Here is a 17459-nt window from a genome sequence, read left to right as displayed (position 1 = left end):
TTGGGAAATGGTAGCTGGAGAGAGACGGGAGGAAGGGATTACAAAGGGGCAGAAAGAAAATGTTTGGGTGTGATAGATGTGTTCATTACCTAAATTGTGGTGATGATATAATGAGTATATATATATATATATATATATATATATATACATGTGAAAACATGTTAACTGTACACATTAAATATGTACAGTATACTATATGCCAATAATACCTCAATGAAATTGTGAAAAATATGTATTCTGTTGGGAGACATTACTTCATGGTCTTTCACACACCAACAGGTCTTTTTAGATATGCCTAGCGAGGAAGGTCCTGATTGCTCAGGTACTCGGGTCTTTTCTCAGGGTTGTGTTTGTAGCACATAACCTTGAGGGATGAGGCAAGTCTCTTTCTAAGACAAAGAGCAAACTTTTTTACTGCTTGCCATAAAACGCTGGGTCCCCCAAATTCAGTATTCCTCAGCTGTGACATAAGCATACTATGTACTCATGCAAAGCACCCATCACAGTCCAGGGCATTGTCCCCATGGGACTTGGGGGCACCATGCTGATGGTCACACTACTTGCTATGTAATAACAAAATTTTTTGTCTCTGAAACCTAAAGTTTTCACATATTCTGTCATAATCCACTGAACAACAGCTTAGCATTAAGCTGATAAGTAGGGCAAAATCAAATCCCTGAGAATATATACATAAAGTTTGACAAGACTAAAAAATATGATGTTGGAGGGTTAACTGGTAAGAAGTAACAAGGGAGGCTAAAAAGGGTAAAGGAGATCAAATATATGGTGATGGAAAGAGATCTGACTCTGGGTGGTGAACACACAATGTGATATATAGATGATGTATTACAGAATTGTACACCTGAAATCTATGTAACTTTACTAACAACTGTCACCACAATAAACTTCAATTAAAAACAAACAAACAAACAAACAAACAAATAAATAAATAATACTAATACCCCAAAAGAAAAAAAAGGTATCGCCATAACACATGGTAAATAAAACTAGAAATTATTGAGCTCTTAGGCCCTTTTCTTTATGATTAATTTGTATACCTTTTTCTCATTAAGTATTTCTTGAATGAATTATGAAAAAAAATGAATGAATATAAAGGTTAGACTTAAGAGGTTAAGTAACTTAAGATCACACTCATAAATGATGGAGGATGATTCAAATTCAGATCTCATACCAAAGTTTATATGCTCAGCCACTATGTTATGCTGTATTCGAAAGGGGGCTTGAATGCTTATTATATAGTTTGGCCTCACCAATGCAGACAATAGGGAACAATTTAAAAACTTTTAAACTGAGAAGTCATGTGCTCTGAGATAAATGTCAAAAGAATACTTTGAGTAAAGTATGCAAGATGGGTTAGAGATAAGAGTAGCTCTAAAAAGATCACAAAAGAGAATATTACAATAGTTAAATGAGAGATGATGAGTGCAGAGAGAGGGAATGAAAGAATTGGAATTAGGAGTTGTTTAGAAAGAACTGGAAGGATTAAAAAAATTAGTTGAATTTGAAGGATGACAAATAGGGAAAAAAATCTAAAATGAAACCAAGGTTTCTTGCTTAGGTTACTGAATGGGTATGAGAGCAATTAATTAAGCTTGGGAACAGGAAGAAGAAGAAAAAGGGATCCAATGGTGCCGAGTGAGATTTCATGCCAAAAACTATTTTATATTAACAGTTTTTATAAATAGAATCTTTAAGACTAAGATAATATTCTTAAGCTATGGCATATTATTCTCATTTACACATGAGGAATTAGGAAGAGAAGAATTTAGGGCAAAGAATACAGAAAAAGAGGTATCAAGTACCATATTTTATCATTACCTGAATCAGCCCAAATTACTTCCAGTGAAGAGTTCTTTGTTCAAAGGATAGTTTACAAAATCAAGACAGGAGTCCTAAATTGGGACTCATTCATTTCTTCAGATAAAACTTGGGATCAGCAAGCTCAGACACATCCTCAGAGGGAAAGAAATAAATGGACAGACCTACAGAATTGGCTTGGGTCTAATTCACTCAAAAATTTGTAGGTACTAAAAATGTAACAGTAAAGAGACATGGCTCAGAATGCTGTTAGAAGTGGTCCCCCCACTCCCAAACAAAAAAAACACTTTAGATTCTGAGAACAATTTCAGATTTAGTTGATCAGTAATTATGAGGTGACGATTGAGCACTAATAATAAAAAAGTGAAATGTATTCAGAAAGACATTTTGTTCAACTAGACTGCTTAAAAGTGCTCTAAAAATATTTCCTATTTAGATATATTTACAAATATTAGAAACTTAACCAATATTTAAGACTTGTAGATTTTTAGAGAGTTTTAGTTTTGTAGGAAAGCCTGTTTAGAAGTAATTATAACCTGAGACTAAGTTTTCGTATTTGAGAAAACTTGTATACCTAGTAAATATTAATCAGATTTCAATTACAGCATCTAGTAGGAAATAAACAATATTTAAAGGATTGACCTTACAAATATCAACATATAAAATGCCAAAAAGTTATACTTCCTCTTTAACTTTTAGGTTAAAATGAATTTATGTATATTTGGTCTGTTAAAAACATGCTTATTTGCTCAAAATGTGCCAATTCCAGAGAAAAGAGAAACTTTTGTTTTTCTATTCTTCCAGTTATCAGAATTTTCCAGATGTAAGACTGTCTTACTGTACTTTCTCCTACCATATTCCTGTAGAGGGGAATACTGTACCTTACCCTGATACTGTTTTGCCTCAGGATGAAATATGTAAATACCTTTTTAATATCAGTATCTCCTAATGTAAGTACCACATGGACCCTTTTCAGACTTTCCTGTCATATCTTTTGATTCTTCTAGTTTTGTTTCCTGCCGATTCATTTAACTGCCATCTATCTAGGGTTCAAGACCACAAGTCAATCTGAACCCTCTGTCTTGCTCTAGTCATTCAATAATCTTTTAATGAGAATCTTTAAGCATTAGACAATGTGCCATAGTCCTGAAGTTTGAGAAACTCACAGTTTGACAGAGTCAACATATATGTAAAAATATACTACTGAGACAATATGATGAGTACTTTTTTTTTTAGGTACTTTAATAGCAACAATAATAATGTGTTTTAGACTGAGCAGAAAGGAGGAAAAGTAAATCATGTAAAGTATCAGAACAGACATTTCAGTGATTCTTTAAACTTAAGTAGAAGGTACTTTTGAGACACAAAAAGGAACTCTAGGAAGACAACTGAGGCATAAAAGTATAAACTATGTTTGTTATGAAAATAGTCTAGCATGGCCAGTGTATTCAGAGAAAAGGTACTAACAAATGGTGGGAAAACTAGGTATCTGCATGCAGAAGATGAAATTGGAACTTTATCTTATACTACACACAAAATCAACTCAAAATGGGTTAAGGACTTAAACATAACTCCTGAACTATAATACTCCTGGAAGAAAATTATAATACTCCTAGAAGAAAAGTTCCTTAACATTGGTTTTGGCAAGGATTTCCTGGTTATGACACCAAAAGCACAAGCAACAAAAGCAAAAATAGACAAGTGGGGCTACTTCAAACTAAAAAGCTTCTGAGTAGCAAAAGAAGTGATAAAAAAAGTGAAAAGGCAAACTACAGAATGGGAGAAAATATTTGCAAACCATATATCTGATAAAGGGTTAATAACAAAATATATAAGAAGCTATAATTGAATAACAACAACAACAAAACCCCACAAAAATTCCCCAAACAACCTGATTAAAAAATGAGCAAGGACTTAAATAGAGTTCTTCAAAGATGACACACAAATGGCCAACAGAAATATGAAAAGGTGCTCAACATCACTAATTATCAGAGAAATGCAAAACTACAATGAGATATCACATCTGTTAGGATGGCCATTATAAAACAACAAAAACCCACAGAAAATAACAACTGTTGGTGAGGATCTGGAGAAACTGGAATCCTTGTGCACGGTTGGTGGGAATGTAAAATGGTCCAGATGCAATAGAAACCAGTATGGATAGTCCTCAAAATATTAAAAATAGAACTACCTTATGATCCAGCAATATCTGAACCGCTACATTCTGTAACTTTCAGTCAAGCAAATTGCAGTCTACTTGCATAGCACTGAAAAAGGAAAATTTAATCTCTGGTTTATTGAAAATTGTGTTTATTAATCAGCAATTACAGAGTTGGAGAGATATAAAAGTTTCACAGGATTTTAACTAAATAATTAATAAAATTAGCCAATGCTACCTCAAGGAGCTGCCATTTGTTAATCAAAGAATATGACCAAAAGTACATTAAGAACATCATAATTACAGAATACGAGTCCAAACTTACAGAATAAGAGTCCAAACTTAAGGTGACTTCTGAAGTATATTTATAATCAGGAGACCATATGATAAAATAATTTTTACATAAGCAAAATTAACTTAGTCTTTTACCACTTTTTCCAAATGTGTAACACAAAACAGATTTGAAATCAACATATCAACTCCTCCTAAAGTACTCAAAAATGACTCTACATCCCACATTAAAAAAAAATATAGAGGAATTCAAAATACATAATGAGCCTATTTTTCCAAATTCCACCTACATAAAATCTATTTTTCATGATTATATGAAAGAAAATCTAAAAACTTTTAAACTGAGATGATATTATCTTACATACAAACAACTTGAAATATTACAAAAATGTCTTAGGAGAGATAGGAATGTATGTGTTTTTAATTTCTCTTTAATTTTGAAAAAAGTATTTTGATTTCATGAAAAAGTATGGTTAAAAAAGTTCCACTAAATTCCATTCAAATCACAGCTCTTCAATCACACAGTACTTCTCCACTGTTTATACAGTGCAAACACACAATGTTAACGGGATTACACTGAAGTAAACACATTCTCTAGATGCTACTGTATAAAGTGAAATGGATTGCTTTTCATGAGATTCTTGCACTATTAAGAACATAAATATGTACTCCTGTCCAAAAAGAAGAGTACTCCTGTCCAAAAATACAAATATATTTTGTAGTAGATAGCAAAATCATTTAGTCATAGCACCTAAAGCAACTGAGATTTAAATATTCTAGCTTTCAGACTATAGTCAAAAAAAAAAAAAAAGAAAAAATCACAGAAGCGCTAATTTTAACTTGAGAGCAACTCTTAGGCTATATTTACAAAATTCTGTATAGGCCTAATGGTATTTCTTCAAAGAGACTACTCCATCATTTGAGAATAAAGAATGGGGACAGTACGTCAGTTTCCATAAGGTTCTTACCTGTATAATGCATCATCAATCTCCACAGATTCTGTTGACATGATGGGCAAATTTTTATTTGTACTGAAAAAATAAAACACAATTTATAAGGGCAAGTATGGTTATTCAATATTCACATCCTGTAATGTAACATTCAATTACACATGGGATCAGATTCACCAGTTACTAAGAGAGGTTTTACAAATCAGATACATATTTTACTATCCACCACTTTTCTAGGATTTTAAAAATAGGTCAAAATTAAATTCACTGATTGCCTATGCTTTCTGTGTGTACTGCAAAATTATAGCCCATGGTTATTTTCTCAGGTGTTGTTTTATCATTGCTACATATATTCTGATGAATCTATAGTTTAACAATTTTGTTGGAGTGCCCCATAAACCTCTAATATACAGTATTCCTAGATAATCTTATTTGGTCCCTGGAATTTACCAATATACTGATAATATCTAAACTTATTACTCCATGTTTGGTCTTTCCTGTAACCTCCAGCTTTTACACATCTGCCAAAGCAGTATCTATATTCTGATGTTCAGTTAGTATCACAAATATTACAAGCCCAAGCAAGTACTACCATGTACTTGCTCAGGCCCAAATATCTAGGGATCTTAACTTTTTCCTTCATTTTCTCCATCTCTGGGTCCTGTTAGCTCTTCAAAAGAGATCTTAAATCTGATCACTTCTCACTATTTCAATCAGCATAATCTAAGGCCAAACCATCATAATATTTCACCTGCTGTATTTTCTTCAAATCACTTATCATTAACTGTGTATTAACTGTCTGCTTTCCCCTATAGAATGTATGATCCATTAAGAATTCATTACTGTAAAAAAAAATTCACTATTGTATTCCATATACCTAAAACAGTACCTAGCATTTAATAATAACACTATGCTCATATTGTTTTAATGCTTTAGATGTTATAACTCAGTTAACCCTTACAATAACTTTATGATATAGGCACTATTACCATCTCCACTGAACAAAGGGGGGGAAAAACGAGGGTGACAAACGTTAAATAACCGGCTGGAAGACAGGGCAGGTAAATGGCAGAGTCAGAATCTGAACCTCAGCAGTCTAGCTGTGGACCAACACTCAATACTGCCTACCGCCTCTCATACTAGGCATATCAAAAACACCCCAAAAATATGTTGAATGAGTTTTAAAAATTAAAAAGTTAAACATACTAGTATGACAAGACATACTTATAATGATATATATCATTTACTGCAGCCCATCCCAATATCTCCACAGCATGGCGTAGAAAGAAAAATGTTAATACGATAAACACTGGGAAACAGAGATGGTTCCCTGGCACACGAATCAGCCAGAGGCATTTGGGCCTGAGCCACCATGACAGTTAACATCAATATCATCTTAATAAAAGTGTAACATCGTGTTTCCCCAAAAATAAGATCTAGCCGGACCATTAGCTCTAATACGTCTTTTGGAGCAAACATTAATATAAGATCCAGTCTTATTTTAATGTAATATATTAATTTAATATATCAGACTGGGTCTAATATAATATAATACCAGGTCTTATATAAGATAATATAACACCAGGTCTTACATTAATTTTTGCTCCAAAGGATGCATTAGAGCTGATGGTCTGGCTAGGTCTTATTTTCGGGGAAACACGGTAATCTATTTCAGGTTCTGGGAAGTTCTAATTATCAATTACAGGATTCTAAAAACAATGTGATAGAAAGAAATTCAGTTTTAGAATCCAGTTTTCTAGGCCTCGTATTGATATACAAGCCAAAGAACTTGTAAATATAATCAAAATGTTATCATTTATCTTACCAAACACTGAATGGTAGCTCAAATGATACCAGCTTCTAGCCAATTAAATGGGTAACTATTAAAAATATTCCTGATTGTAATCATGAAAGCAAAACAGAAAATAGCTGTGTTTAAGAGATCAGTTATCTAATAAAAGCACACGCATACACTATAATACCCTGTTTTGGCATTGTAACAAAATATGAAAATAAAAAAATTTCGTCTCACACAATTTTCTTACCCCTAGTACTTTCACTTGCTGTCTTCCCTGCATGGAAGACAATAGCCTAGTGGGTAAAGCTCTTAATAAGTAAAAATGAGAAGAGATACATTCTACTCAGCTATATCACTTAAAATGTCTGTCACGAGTATACTTTTCAGAAAGTTCTGCCTTACTGGAATGTTTCAAAAACCATTTTTTATAATAAGGTCTGTATGTTAATCAAAAACGCTTTACATAAGGGGAGACTCTGTACTGCATAATATTCCCCAAGTGAATCCGGCAGTGTTGACGACAGCAGGCAATATCATGGTACAAAAATCATCCCTTTCAATCTGAAGCTGGTGAAAAAGTTACAGGTTTATGGAAGTCTTACTTTAGCTCAAAATCACATATCCATCACCTTTAGCATACTGTATTCTGGTAATGGGCAGGATGTAACATCTCCTTTATTTATTATGAGGTGTTGAAACAGGAACTATACGAACATCCCACCCACCCCATAATTTTGCAGCAGTGGAAAAGACGTTTAGAACCAGAACCCCAACTGGGAAATAAGAATGAGTAACTCGTGCTGCTTTTCCCTGAATTTTTTTTTTTTTTTTTAACTGTGCTCAACAGAGGACCTCAGGGTGTTCTGACTGCCACTGATTCATTATTACCAAGTTCCCTCTGGTAATAGTTTTCAAAAGAGAAATTCAATGGAGGATCACGCACAGAACTTTTAGCTTTCATTTTACCGAAAGGAGGGAAGGTGTTAGGCACCAGGTCTGGGAAAGCTCACGTCAAAGGACCCGGGCCAGAACTCTCGGCTGGAGCCCTCCCCCCGGCACCCATCCCGTCCGGTAACTGGGAGGAAGGAGGATGGCAGACCCCGACCGAAATTGAGAAAGCGCTGAAACCGATGAGAAGTGGACTTTTTCCTCAGAGAAGCCGGGAGCCGCACAGGTCGGAGCCCAGGCCGCCACACCCACTTCGCGCGCTCCCCTCGCCTCCCTGGGCCGGCTCTGCCTGGCCCCGCGGCCTCACGAGAGCTCTCTACCCGCCCGACGGGGAGAAAAGCAGAAAGCTAGCGACCGGGTCCCCGCCATCCCTCGCTTCTTCGCTCCCACACGCTTCCTCTCACCTGCCGGCTCCCCATGAAGAGCAGGACGCCTCTTCCCGCTGAGGTGCGACCACCGGTTCAGATCTCTCCATGGTCCAGTGAAGTCGCCGCCTCCGGGTACAGGGAAGGGGGCGGGACCGCGGGGGTCAAGGGGCGGGCAGTGACATCACCGGAGGGGGCGGGCCGGGGGAGCGCGCAGGCTGGCCGCGCCTTCCCGTCAACCCCCGGGACGTCGTGATTTCCGGTTTGGGTGTGGTCTCGGAGCGGGCTTTGCAGCAGGTGGCTGCAGTGAACGGCACTGGTGTGGCCCGGATCCGCAAGTGAAATCAAAACAGTAAAGTTATGCGTGGTCAACTCTGGCTCTTCGGCGAAGCACAGAGCATTCCAGTGGCCAACGAAATGATGGGGCTGCGTAGCAAAATTCTTGAATTTTGTAGCGAGAAGAGGAAACCTCTTCATTTCGTAAATAAATAACCGAAGACTAGTAATAGATAGCTCCAGATTTCCATCTGAAATTTCATTTTAAGACGTACGTTTAACAGGTAATTTTGGTCGTATACTACATGTCAGGCACTGTCACAGGTTTAATAGAATCATGTGATATTTAGAGCTATAAATGACATGTCATCAGTTTGCCTCTTCACTTTTTGGGTGGAGGAAAGGAACTTCCAGTCAGTGTAAGTGACTTGGTCAAGGTCAAAGAGCTGGTCACAGAGCTATTCACTGTCAGGTTAAGTACCAGAACACATCTCTAGGAACTTCTCATCTAATTCTCTTTCCATTGACTGCCCTTTCACCTTTCTTAGAAAACAAAAGTTAGTGGGACACAATTACATTAGGATTTGTCTTTCATTCTAAATAACTATTTGAAGAAACAGGTGTAGGATTAAAAAAAATAGCATATGCTTTGACTTTGTATATTTACATTATAGTCCTTTTGCCATGCATGATGTTTTTACTTAATTAGAACTTCTTCCTCTAGTGTAGAGAGAGGGTCGAGGCAAAACTGCATTATCCTTTGTGCCTTTCCATTCTCTTTTCAAAATTATACATCTCCAAATACCTGGAAACAATGCTGTTCACTTATGGCATCTTTCAGATTTCTCAATCCAGTTGTGTACCTTTTCTATATAACCACTAAAATGACCTTGGTCTATGTCCCATTCTTTCAAGGTTCTGCTCTAGCACTAGGTGTGTCCCTGTCTTTACTCTTTATTCTAAAGTTAATAAATATGAATATCTTTGTCCCACCACACAGATAATGCCAATTTCTGTATTTCCTTCCAATTTCGCCCCCTCATTTCTTTCCTTCCTAAATATTAACTGCCTATTAAACTCTAGGAGCTAATGATTAGACAATAATCAGGCGATAGACATACAGTGATCCCTGATTTTGTCAGTCTCATATGGGAAGCCAAAAAATGGAAAATGAATGAAATTATAATTTCAGAAAGTAAATATAATGAAATTGAAAACGGGCAAGGAGATCGGAAGTGATTTGGGGATGAGGAGGAAGACAATTTTTGATAGTCACAGACAGGCTCTTTGAGAAAGTGACATTCGAGCCAAAATGTAAATGGTGTGAGCCCTGCTAGATATTCTAGCAGAAGAGTATTCTAGACAGAAGGAAATGCAAGTGTAAACTTCTTTTATTTTCTTTTTTAGCATCTACCATGTTTCCCCGAAAATTAGACCTCGCTGGACCATCAGCTCTAATGCGTCTTTTGGAGCAGAAATTAATATAAGATCTGGTCTTATTTTACTATAAGACTGGGTATAATATAATTAATATAATATCAGGTCTTATGTTAATTTTTACTCCAAAAGACGCATTAGAGCCGATGGTCTGGCTAGGTCTTACTTTCGGAGAAACACGGTATCACCTTCTGGTGTATATTTATTTTTTCATTTGTATATTGCCACTCTACCTTTAAAACAGACTGGGTTTTTCCTGGAAGGGGAATTTGATGTGAGAGAGATTTTCCCTTGCTGGCTTTGAAGAGGGAAGAGAATGCATGGAAACAAATGAGAATGGCCTCTAGGAGCTGAGAGTCGCCCCCAGCTAGCAGTCAAAAAGGAAATGGAGACCTTGGCCTACAGCTGCAAGGAACTAAATTTGGTGAACAACCTCTATGAGCTTGGAAGAAGAACCCAAGCTCCAGATCAGAACACAATTGACTGATACATTGATTTCAACCTTGTGAGGCTCCGGGCAGAGAACCCAGCTGTGCTGTGCCCCCAATTCTGACCTGCAAAATCGTGAGCTAATAAATTTATGTGGTTTTAACCCACTATGTTTATGGTAATTTGTTATACAGCAATATAAAATGAATATACTGTATTTCATCTAAGACCCACATTTCTTCACATTTTAACATCCCTGAAATTAGAATGCATTTGTTTTATTAATACAGAAAACAATGATGTTCTTAAAATGGAGGTCATCTTAGATTTGATGAAATATGTTGTGAATAATTTCAAACATACAATATAACAAATACCTGGATTTAACAGATTTTAATGTTTTGTCACATTTGTAAAATGGAAAAGAAAATTGGAATATCACCAGACTTTGACAGTGAAAATTTTTGACAGAAGAAAATAGAATAACATTTAGAATACTCAAGGAAAAAAGTGTGGGCCAAGGAATTTATATCTAGCAAATCAACTCTCATGTACAATGGGTATAAACTATTATCAATGCTTGATATGATACCAACATTTGATGAGACTATTGTTACCATGAACCCTTCCTAAAGAATTATTAGAGAATGATCGTCAGAAAACTAAAACTACTAGAGAAACATCAACCTAAGGATTCTTTACAGAAGATTTCTTTACAGAAAATATCAATCTATTGTGTTTACTAGCTTTTGTGTTCCCTTTAGTTTATTTCTGTGACTAATTTTCCTGTTTCTGTCACCTCATTTCTGAGTTTTTCTGATTTCTCCCAGCTTTATTGCAGTATAATTGACAAAACTAAGATATTTAACATGTACAATGTGATGATTTGATATATGTATACACTGTGAAAGGATCCCTCATTGAGTTAATTGAGGTTTTCTGATTCCGAATCATGTTCTTTCATACTGTGTATCATTTTCTTAATCTAATTTAGCTAGTTTCAAAATAGTAACTTACAGTTTTGATATGTTTTTGTGGCACATCTTTCAGGCATACTTTCATTATCTGTAATGATGATGTTATGTTCCTTACTCTTTTTTTTCTTATAATAACTGTATAGGACATAAACCTGATACTTTTTGGTTGCTCATTTTTATGTGACATTAATGTTCCTGAACTTTTAATGTGAGGCAGTCTTCCTAGTCCAATAAGCCTAGGTCCACCAAGAACAAAACTGTATCCCAAGAAAGTCAGTTTCTACCCATTGCAAGGTATTCCAACATTCCAGAAGAACCATGAACTGCCTCACCAAATGTTTAGGAGGAATTAAAATGAAGTTTTAAAATGTTTTAATAGGCGCAAAAGGAAGCAAGGCTGTATGTAAAGGGGTCTACGTTAGGTCTGGACTGCAACATGGACCCAGGATGCTTTTCTTCTTGAAAACTAAAAGGTTAAAATAGATGTTTCCACAAACACTTTTCTGAAGTTCTGCCCCTGGATTGGAAGTAGAGGCTATTTCTTTGCATCATAATTACTTAGATCTTCTAGCCAAGAGTGGGATATTTCAATTTTTTAAAGGTTTTTATTAAAATATAGGTAGCATACAGTATTATATTAGTTTCAGGTGTATGTCATAGTTATTCAACAGTACCCACCTGGCACTATACATAGTTATTAACATATTATTGGTTATATTCCCTCTGCTAAAGAAGTGATCACCATGATAAGTCCAGCAACAATCTGACACCGTACCACGCTATCACAATATTACTGACTGTATTTCCTACGTTGTATATTACATCCTCAGGACATACTTGTTTTATACCTGAAACTTTGAACCTCTTATTCTCCATTAACTTTTCTCCCCTTTTAGACTTTTTCAATTATAGTTGACATTCAATATTATTTTATATTAACTTCAGGTGTTCAGCATAGTGGTTAGACATTTATATAATTGAAGAAGTGATCGCCTTAACTACTACCCCCCCCCCAGCACTATACATAGTTATTACCACGTTATTGATTATATTCCCTATGCTGTGCATCCCCATGACTATTTTATAACTACCAATTTGTATTTCTTAATCCCTTCACCTTTTTCACCCTGCTCCCAACCTCCCTACCATCTATCACTCCAACAAATCTAGTACCCATCTGACACCATATGTAGTTATTACAGTATTATTTACTATACTCCCTATGCTATATCCTACACCCCCAGGACAACTGTGTAAAAATCAATTTGTGCTTCTTAATCCCTTCCCCTTTTTTTACCTACCCTCAAACCCCCTCCCATCTGGAAACCATAAAAATATTCTCTGTATCTATGAATTTGTTTCTGTTTCACTTATTTTGTTCTTTAGATTCCACTTATAAGTGAAAACATATAACATTTGTCTTTCACTGTCTAACTACACTCAGACAATACCCTCTAGGTTCATCCATGTTGTCACAGATGGCAAGATTTCATTCTTTTTTACAGCTGAGTAATAGTCCATTGTATATGTGTACCACCTCTACATTCATTCAGGGACACCCAGGTTGCCTTCATATCTTGGCTACTGTAAATAATGCCAAAATAAACATGGATGAACACGTCCCTTTGAAGTCACAATTTGGGTTTCTTTGGATAAACACCCAGAAGTGGGATTACTGGGTCCTTCTTTGTCTTTTGTTGTAAAGTCTTTTTTTTCTGGTATAAGTATTGCTACCCCAGTTTTGTTTATTTTTATTTTTATTTTCATTAAATAACTTTTCTATCCCTTTACTTTCAGTCTGTGTGTGTCTTTTGGTCTGAAGTAAGTTTCTGTAGTCAGCGTCTGTAAGGGTCTTATTCTCTTATCCACACAGTCCCCCATCTTTTGATTGGCGCATTTAATTTATTTACATTGAAAGTAATTGTTAATAGGTATGTAGTTATTGCCATTTTGTTTTATTAATTAATTAATTAATTATTATTATTTTTGTCTTAAATATGTCCCTCTAAGTTTCCTTGTAATACTAGTTTACTGGTGATGAACACCTTTAGATTTTTCTTGTCTGGGAAGCTCTTTATCTATCCTTCAATTCTAAATGATAGCTTTGTTGGGTTGAATAACCTTGGTTGTAGGTCCTTGCTTTTCATCACTTTAAATATTTCCTGCCAATCTCTTCTGGCCTGCAAAGTTTCTGTTGAGAAAACAGCTGATAGACTTATGGGAGCTCCTTTGTAGGTAACCAACTGCTTTTCTCTGGCTGCTTTTTAGATTCTCTCTTTGTCTTTAACCTTCGTCATTTTACTTCTGATGTGTCTTGGTGTGGGCCTCTTTGGGTTCATCTTGTTTGGGATTTTCTACACTTCCTGGGCTTGTATATCTATTTCCTTTGCCAGGTTAGGGAAGTTTTCCATTATTATTTCTTCAAATAGGTTTGCAATTCCTTGCTCTCTCTCTTCTCCTTCTGGTACCCTATGATGCAAATGTTGGTATACTTGATGTTGTCCCGGAGGCCCCTTAAACTATCCTCATCTTTTTGGAGTCTTTATTTTTATTTATTTATTTATTTATTTATTTATTTATTTAGTGTTCTGATTGGGTGTGTTCTGCTACCTTGTCTTCTAAATCGCTGATTTGATCCTCTGCTTCATCTAATCTACTACGGATTCCATGTAATGTATTCTTCATTTTCATCATTGTAGTCTTTATTTCTGACTGGTTCTTTTTAATGTTTTCTATGTCCATTTTTATGTTTCCTATCTCTTTGAAGTTGTCCCTGAGATCATTGAGCATCCTTATAACCAGTGTTTGGAACTCTGTTTCTGGTAGATTGCTTGTCTCCTTTTTGTTTAGTTCTTTTTCTGTAGTTTGTTCTGTTCTTTTACTTGGGACATGTTTCTTTGTCTCCCCATTTTGGCTGCCTCCCTGTGTTTTTTTTTATGTATTAGGTAGGACTGCTAGTCTTTGTAGTATGGCCTTATGTAACAGGTGTGCTGTGGAGCTCAGTGGCACAGTCTTCCTGGTCACCTGAGCTGCGTACTCCAGGTGTGTCCTTGTGTGGGTTGTGTGTGCCCTCCCCTTAGAGTTGAGCCTTGGTTGCTGTTTGCACATCATTGGTAAGGATTGACCCTGGGGCTCATTGGTTGTGAGGACTGTTCTTGACCACAGTGGAGGAGTTGTGGTGTAGGGGCTAACCCTACAGAATTGGATCTATCTCAGCAGGGTTCTGGTGCCTGCCCAATCCACCCTTTGGGTGTGTCATCCTTGGAGGCGGCTGGGCGATGCACCAGCTCTTTTCAAAGTTGGCTACTTGGCATGCCAGCCCCAGAGCCACGTGGGAGGTGACCTGCTGCAGGTCAAGTTCAGTTGCAGCCTTTGTCCCACCTGGGGTCACTTGTCCCATCAGCCATAAAAAAATGCAAAAATGTTTGCGGCCTGCGTCCTGCTTGGAAGTGCCTCAAGAGGCCAAGCCATGAACCAAGACCGGCTGCCGCTAGTTCTGGGCTTAGGGCTGCTGCTAGAGATATAGGACATGCTCAAGCCAGATACTGCTTTCTGGGTTCCTCAGACCTTTGAGAAACTGTAGGAAAGTCTTTCAGCATGAGCCAAAGCAGGAGCTTTTTATGAAAAACCCAGTGGAAGCGGCTTAGGTAGCAACCTGAAAGTTGGGTAGGGCAGGGTCTCAGAATTACCAGTCGTGGAGAACGAACAACGTTAGTCAGCTGGATGGAGATTCAGCTAAGTGGCCACCTGCTTCTGCACGCTGGGAAGGGGGAGGGCTCAACAAAGACATAGTGGTTTTCACCAGCTTTTCCATTTGTTGAAAAGCTACCCCTCCAGCACTTGTTCTGCAGCCAGACAACTCAGTTCCCCATCCCGTATGTCCCTGTCACCTCTCCAGCTGCTGCCCTAGTGCTGGAGCTGAGAGCTAGGATGCCATTGGTGAGTAAGTCTGTGCATGGTCCCTTTAGGAGGAGCACCTGGACTCCAGCTGCCCTGTGTCTTACTCGGCCACAATCTCTGCTGGTTTTCACGACCACAAATTATGGGGTCTTTTCTCCCTGGCACTGAAACCCTGGGCTGGGGAGGGGCTGGGCACCCTCGCTCCTCAGGGGGGAGCTCCACAGCTGAGATATCCCCCCTGATTTTTAATGGTCACACACAGGTGTGGGACCAGTCTCTGCCCCTCCTAGTCTCTGCCCCTCCTACCACTCTCCATGTGGCTACTTCTGCATGTCCTTAGTTATAGGGCTTCATTCAGTTCTGCAAGATTTCATGCGATTCTCAATGATGGTGAGTTTAGTCCTAATTTTGATGTGGCCGTGAGAGAAGGTAAGCACAGTGTTTACTTACTCTGCCATCTTAAGCAGCATCTCGGATATTTTGATCTTAATAAAGGGATTTCAAAGAGAAAGTTTTTGATAGTCTATGGTTGTAGAGAAAAGGGTTCTCTGTGAGTAAAAAAGCAGTAGTTATGTTACCAATGTTGTAGTTCTTGGGTTTTCCAAGATAGAAATTGATAGGAAACCCCAGAAAAATTTCCAGATTAATTTTATTAAGTTTATACTCAATCACAAGGGAGGCAGTACATTCTAACTAGGAGACTGGCTTTGCTTGGCTGCTTTTATAAGCTGGGGATAAAGTGGCTTCCACGCGAAAGTGGGCTTTTTGAAAGTGGTGGGCTTTTTGAAAAAGGTGGGCTTTCTTTACCTGCTATGTTGCCTGCTAACTATGTTCAGGCCTGCACTGTGGAGGATTTGGCGGACTGCTCATTTTCGCCATCTTGGGAAGGCAGTCTAGTCGTTAAGCATTGATCAACTGCGCATGTGGAACAGTGGTTTCATCTATGCATAACTAAATAGTTAGTAGGGCGAAAATAATCAGCAGCTGTTGCTTTTTCTCTCTTTTTCTTTTGTGTGTGTGTGTGTGTGTGTGTGTGTGTGTGTCTCAGGAGTGATGGTATGGTGACTTTCTTGTGATCAGCTTATCCACTGTTCCTCCTGTCCATCCAGCATTCCTTTCGCCATGGGCCCAAGTCCCTATATTTTCTCAGTTATTCTAAGTGTGTGTGTGTGTGTGTGTGGAGGGGGAAGTTGTGCCACCTTATAGCATATTCTTGAGAAAAATATTTTTTTGTTAACTACAGCTGATTTTACCTGTGTCTACTGTCTATATCTGATTAATGGCAAAGCAGATTTTTACTTTCTTAGTTCAAATTCATTTTTTCTTTCTCATGGGTTTCATGAAAACTTTTCTAACTTCAGAGAGAGCTCCTTGTTCTATTGCTTTTGTGTAGTGTTTAAAAATATGTGGGCTTGATTTCCTGGCTCCTTTCCCTTCTCCACTTTGATCTGTCAAAGATAAACTGTCTCCTTCCTTCATTTCTGTTGTTCCGGTGCTATATATGTATACACACACACAAGCACACACACACGCACACGCACACACACACATATGAGTGCATATATGAGTGCATAGTTACATTCTAAAGGCATAGCACAATTATATTTCAAAATCTTTATTTTGGAATAAATTAAGATTTACAGAAAACTTGAAAAGATAAGACAGAGAAATTCTTTATACCCTTCACTCAGCTTGCCATAATGATAACATCTTACGAAACATGACACATTTGTCAAAATAAAAGTTAATAATAATATTGGTACAATACTATTAACCACTCACATTATTCAGATTTCACTGGTGTCCCCACTAATACCTTTTTTTTCCTTTTCTGGTTTCAATCCAGGATAACACAATGCGTTTAAAATTGCCCCATTTTTATTATTATATAGGTGTACATTGTAATGAATATCTTCCTGAAAATTTAAGTGCATATTGGATTTCTGTAAATCAAACAGTTTGCATCACAAATTAGAAAGATTGCCCACAACATCTATACTGTGTTTTATAATTACAGAGCATATTTACATGCATTTTTTTTTACTTCATACTCCTAAATTATTGGCTATTAGCACACATATTTAATAGTCA

The 17459-nt window shown here is 37.1% G+C and overlaps 1 protein-coding gene and 1 long non-coding RNA gene across 2 annotated transcripts in view; one reads left to right on the top strand and one right to left on the bottom strand.

The window, feature by feature from the left end:
- Positions 1–8536, bottom strand: part of UBA6 (ubiquitin like modifier activating enzyme 6) — a 73131-nt gene extending 64595 nt beyond the window's left edge. The window contains exons 1-2 of the mRNA XM_019748064.2: positions 8389–8536; positions 5257–5319 (exon numbers count right to left, since the gene is read on the bottom strand). Coding sequence (XP_019603623.2) covers positions 5257–5319; positions 8389–8459 — 134 coding nt within the window. The 5' untranslated portion in view covers positions 8460–8536. The remainder of the gene's footprint in view (positions 1–5256; positions 5320–8388) is intronic.
- A 71-nt stretch (positions 8537–8607) lies between these two features.
- LOC141569965 (uncharacterized) lies at positions 8608–10661 on the top strand. The gene is made up of 2 exons (XR_012493703.1): positions 8608–8909; positions 10307–10661. It is a non-coding gene; the product is annotated as an uncharacterized LOC141569965 (long non-coding RNA).
- The last annotated feature ends 6798 nt before the right edge of the window (positions 10662–17459 follow it).

This window comes from Rhinolophus sinicus, linkage group LG02 (genome assembly GCF_036562045.2).
Source record: "Rhinolophus sinicus isolate RSC01 linkage group LG02, ASM3656204v1, whole genome shotgun sequence".
NCBI lineage: Eukaryota > Metazoa > Chordata > Mammalia > Chiroptera > Rhinolophidae > Rhinolophus > Rhinolophus sinicus.
This window is presented reverse-complemented; position numbering and strand designations above follow the sequence as displayed.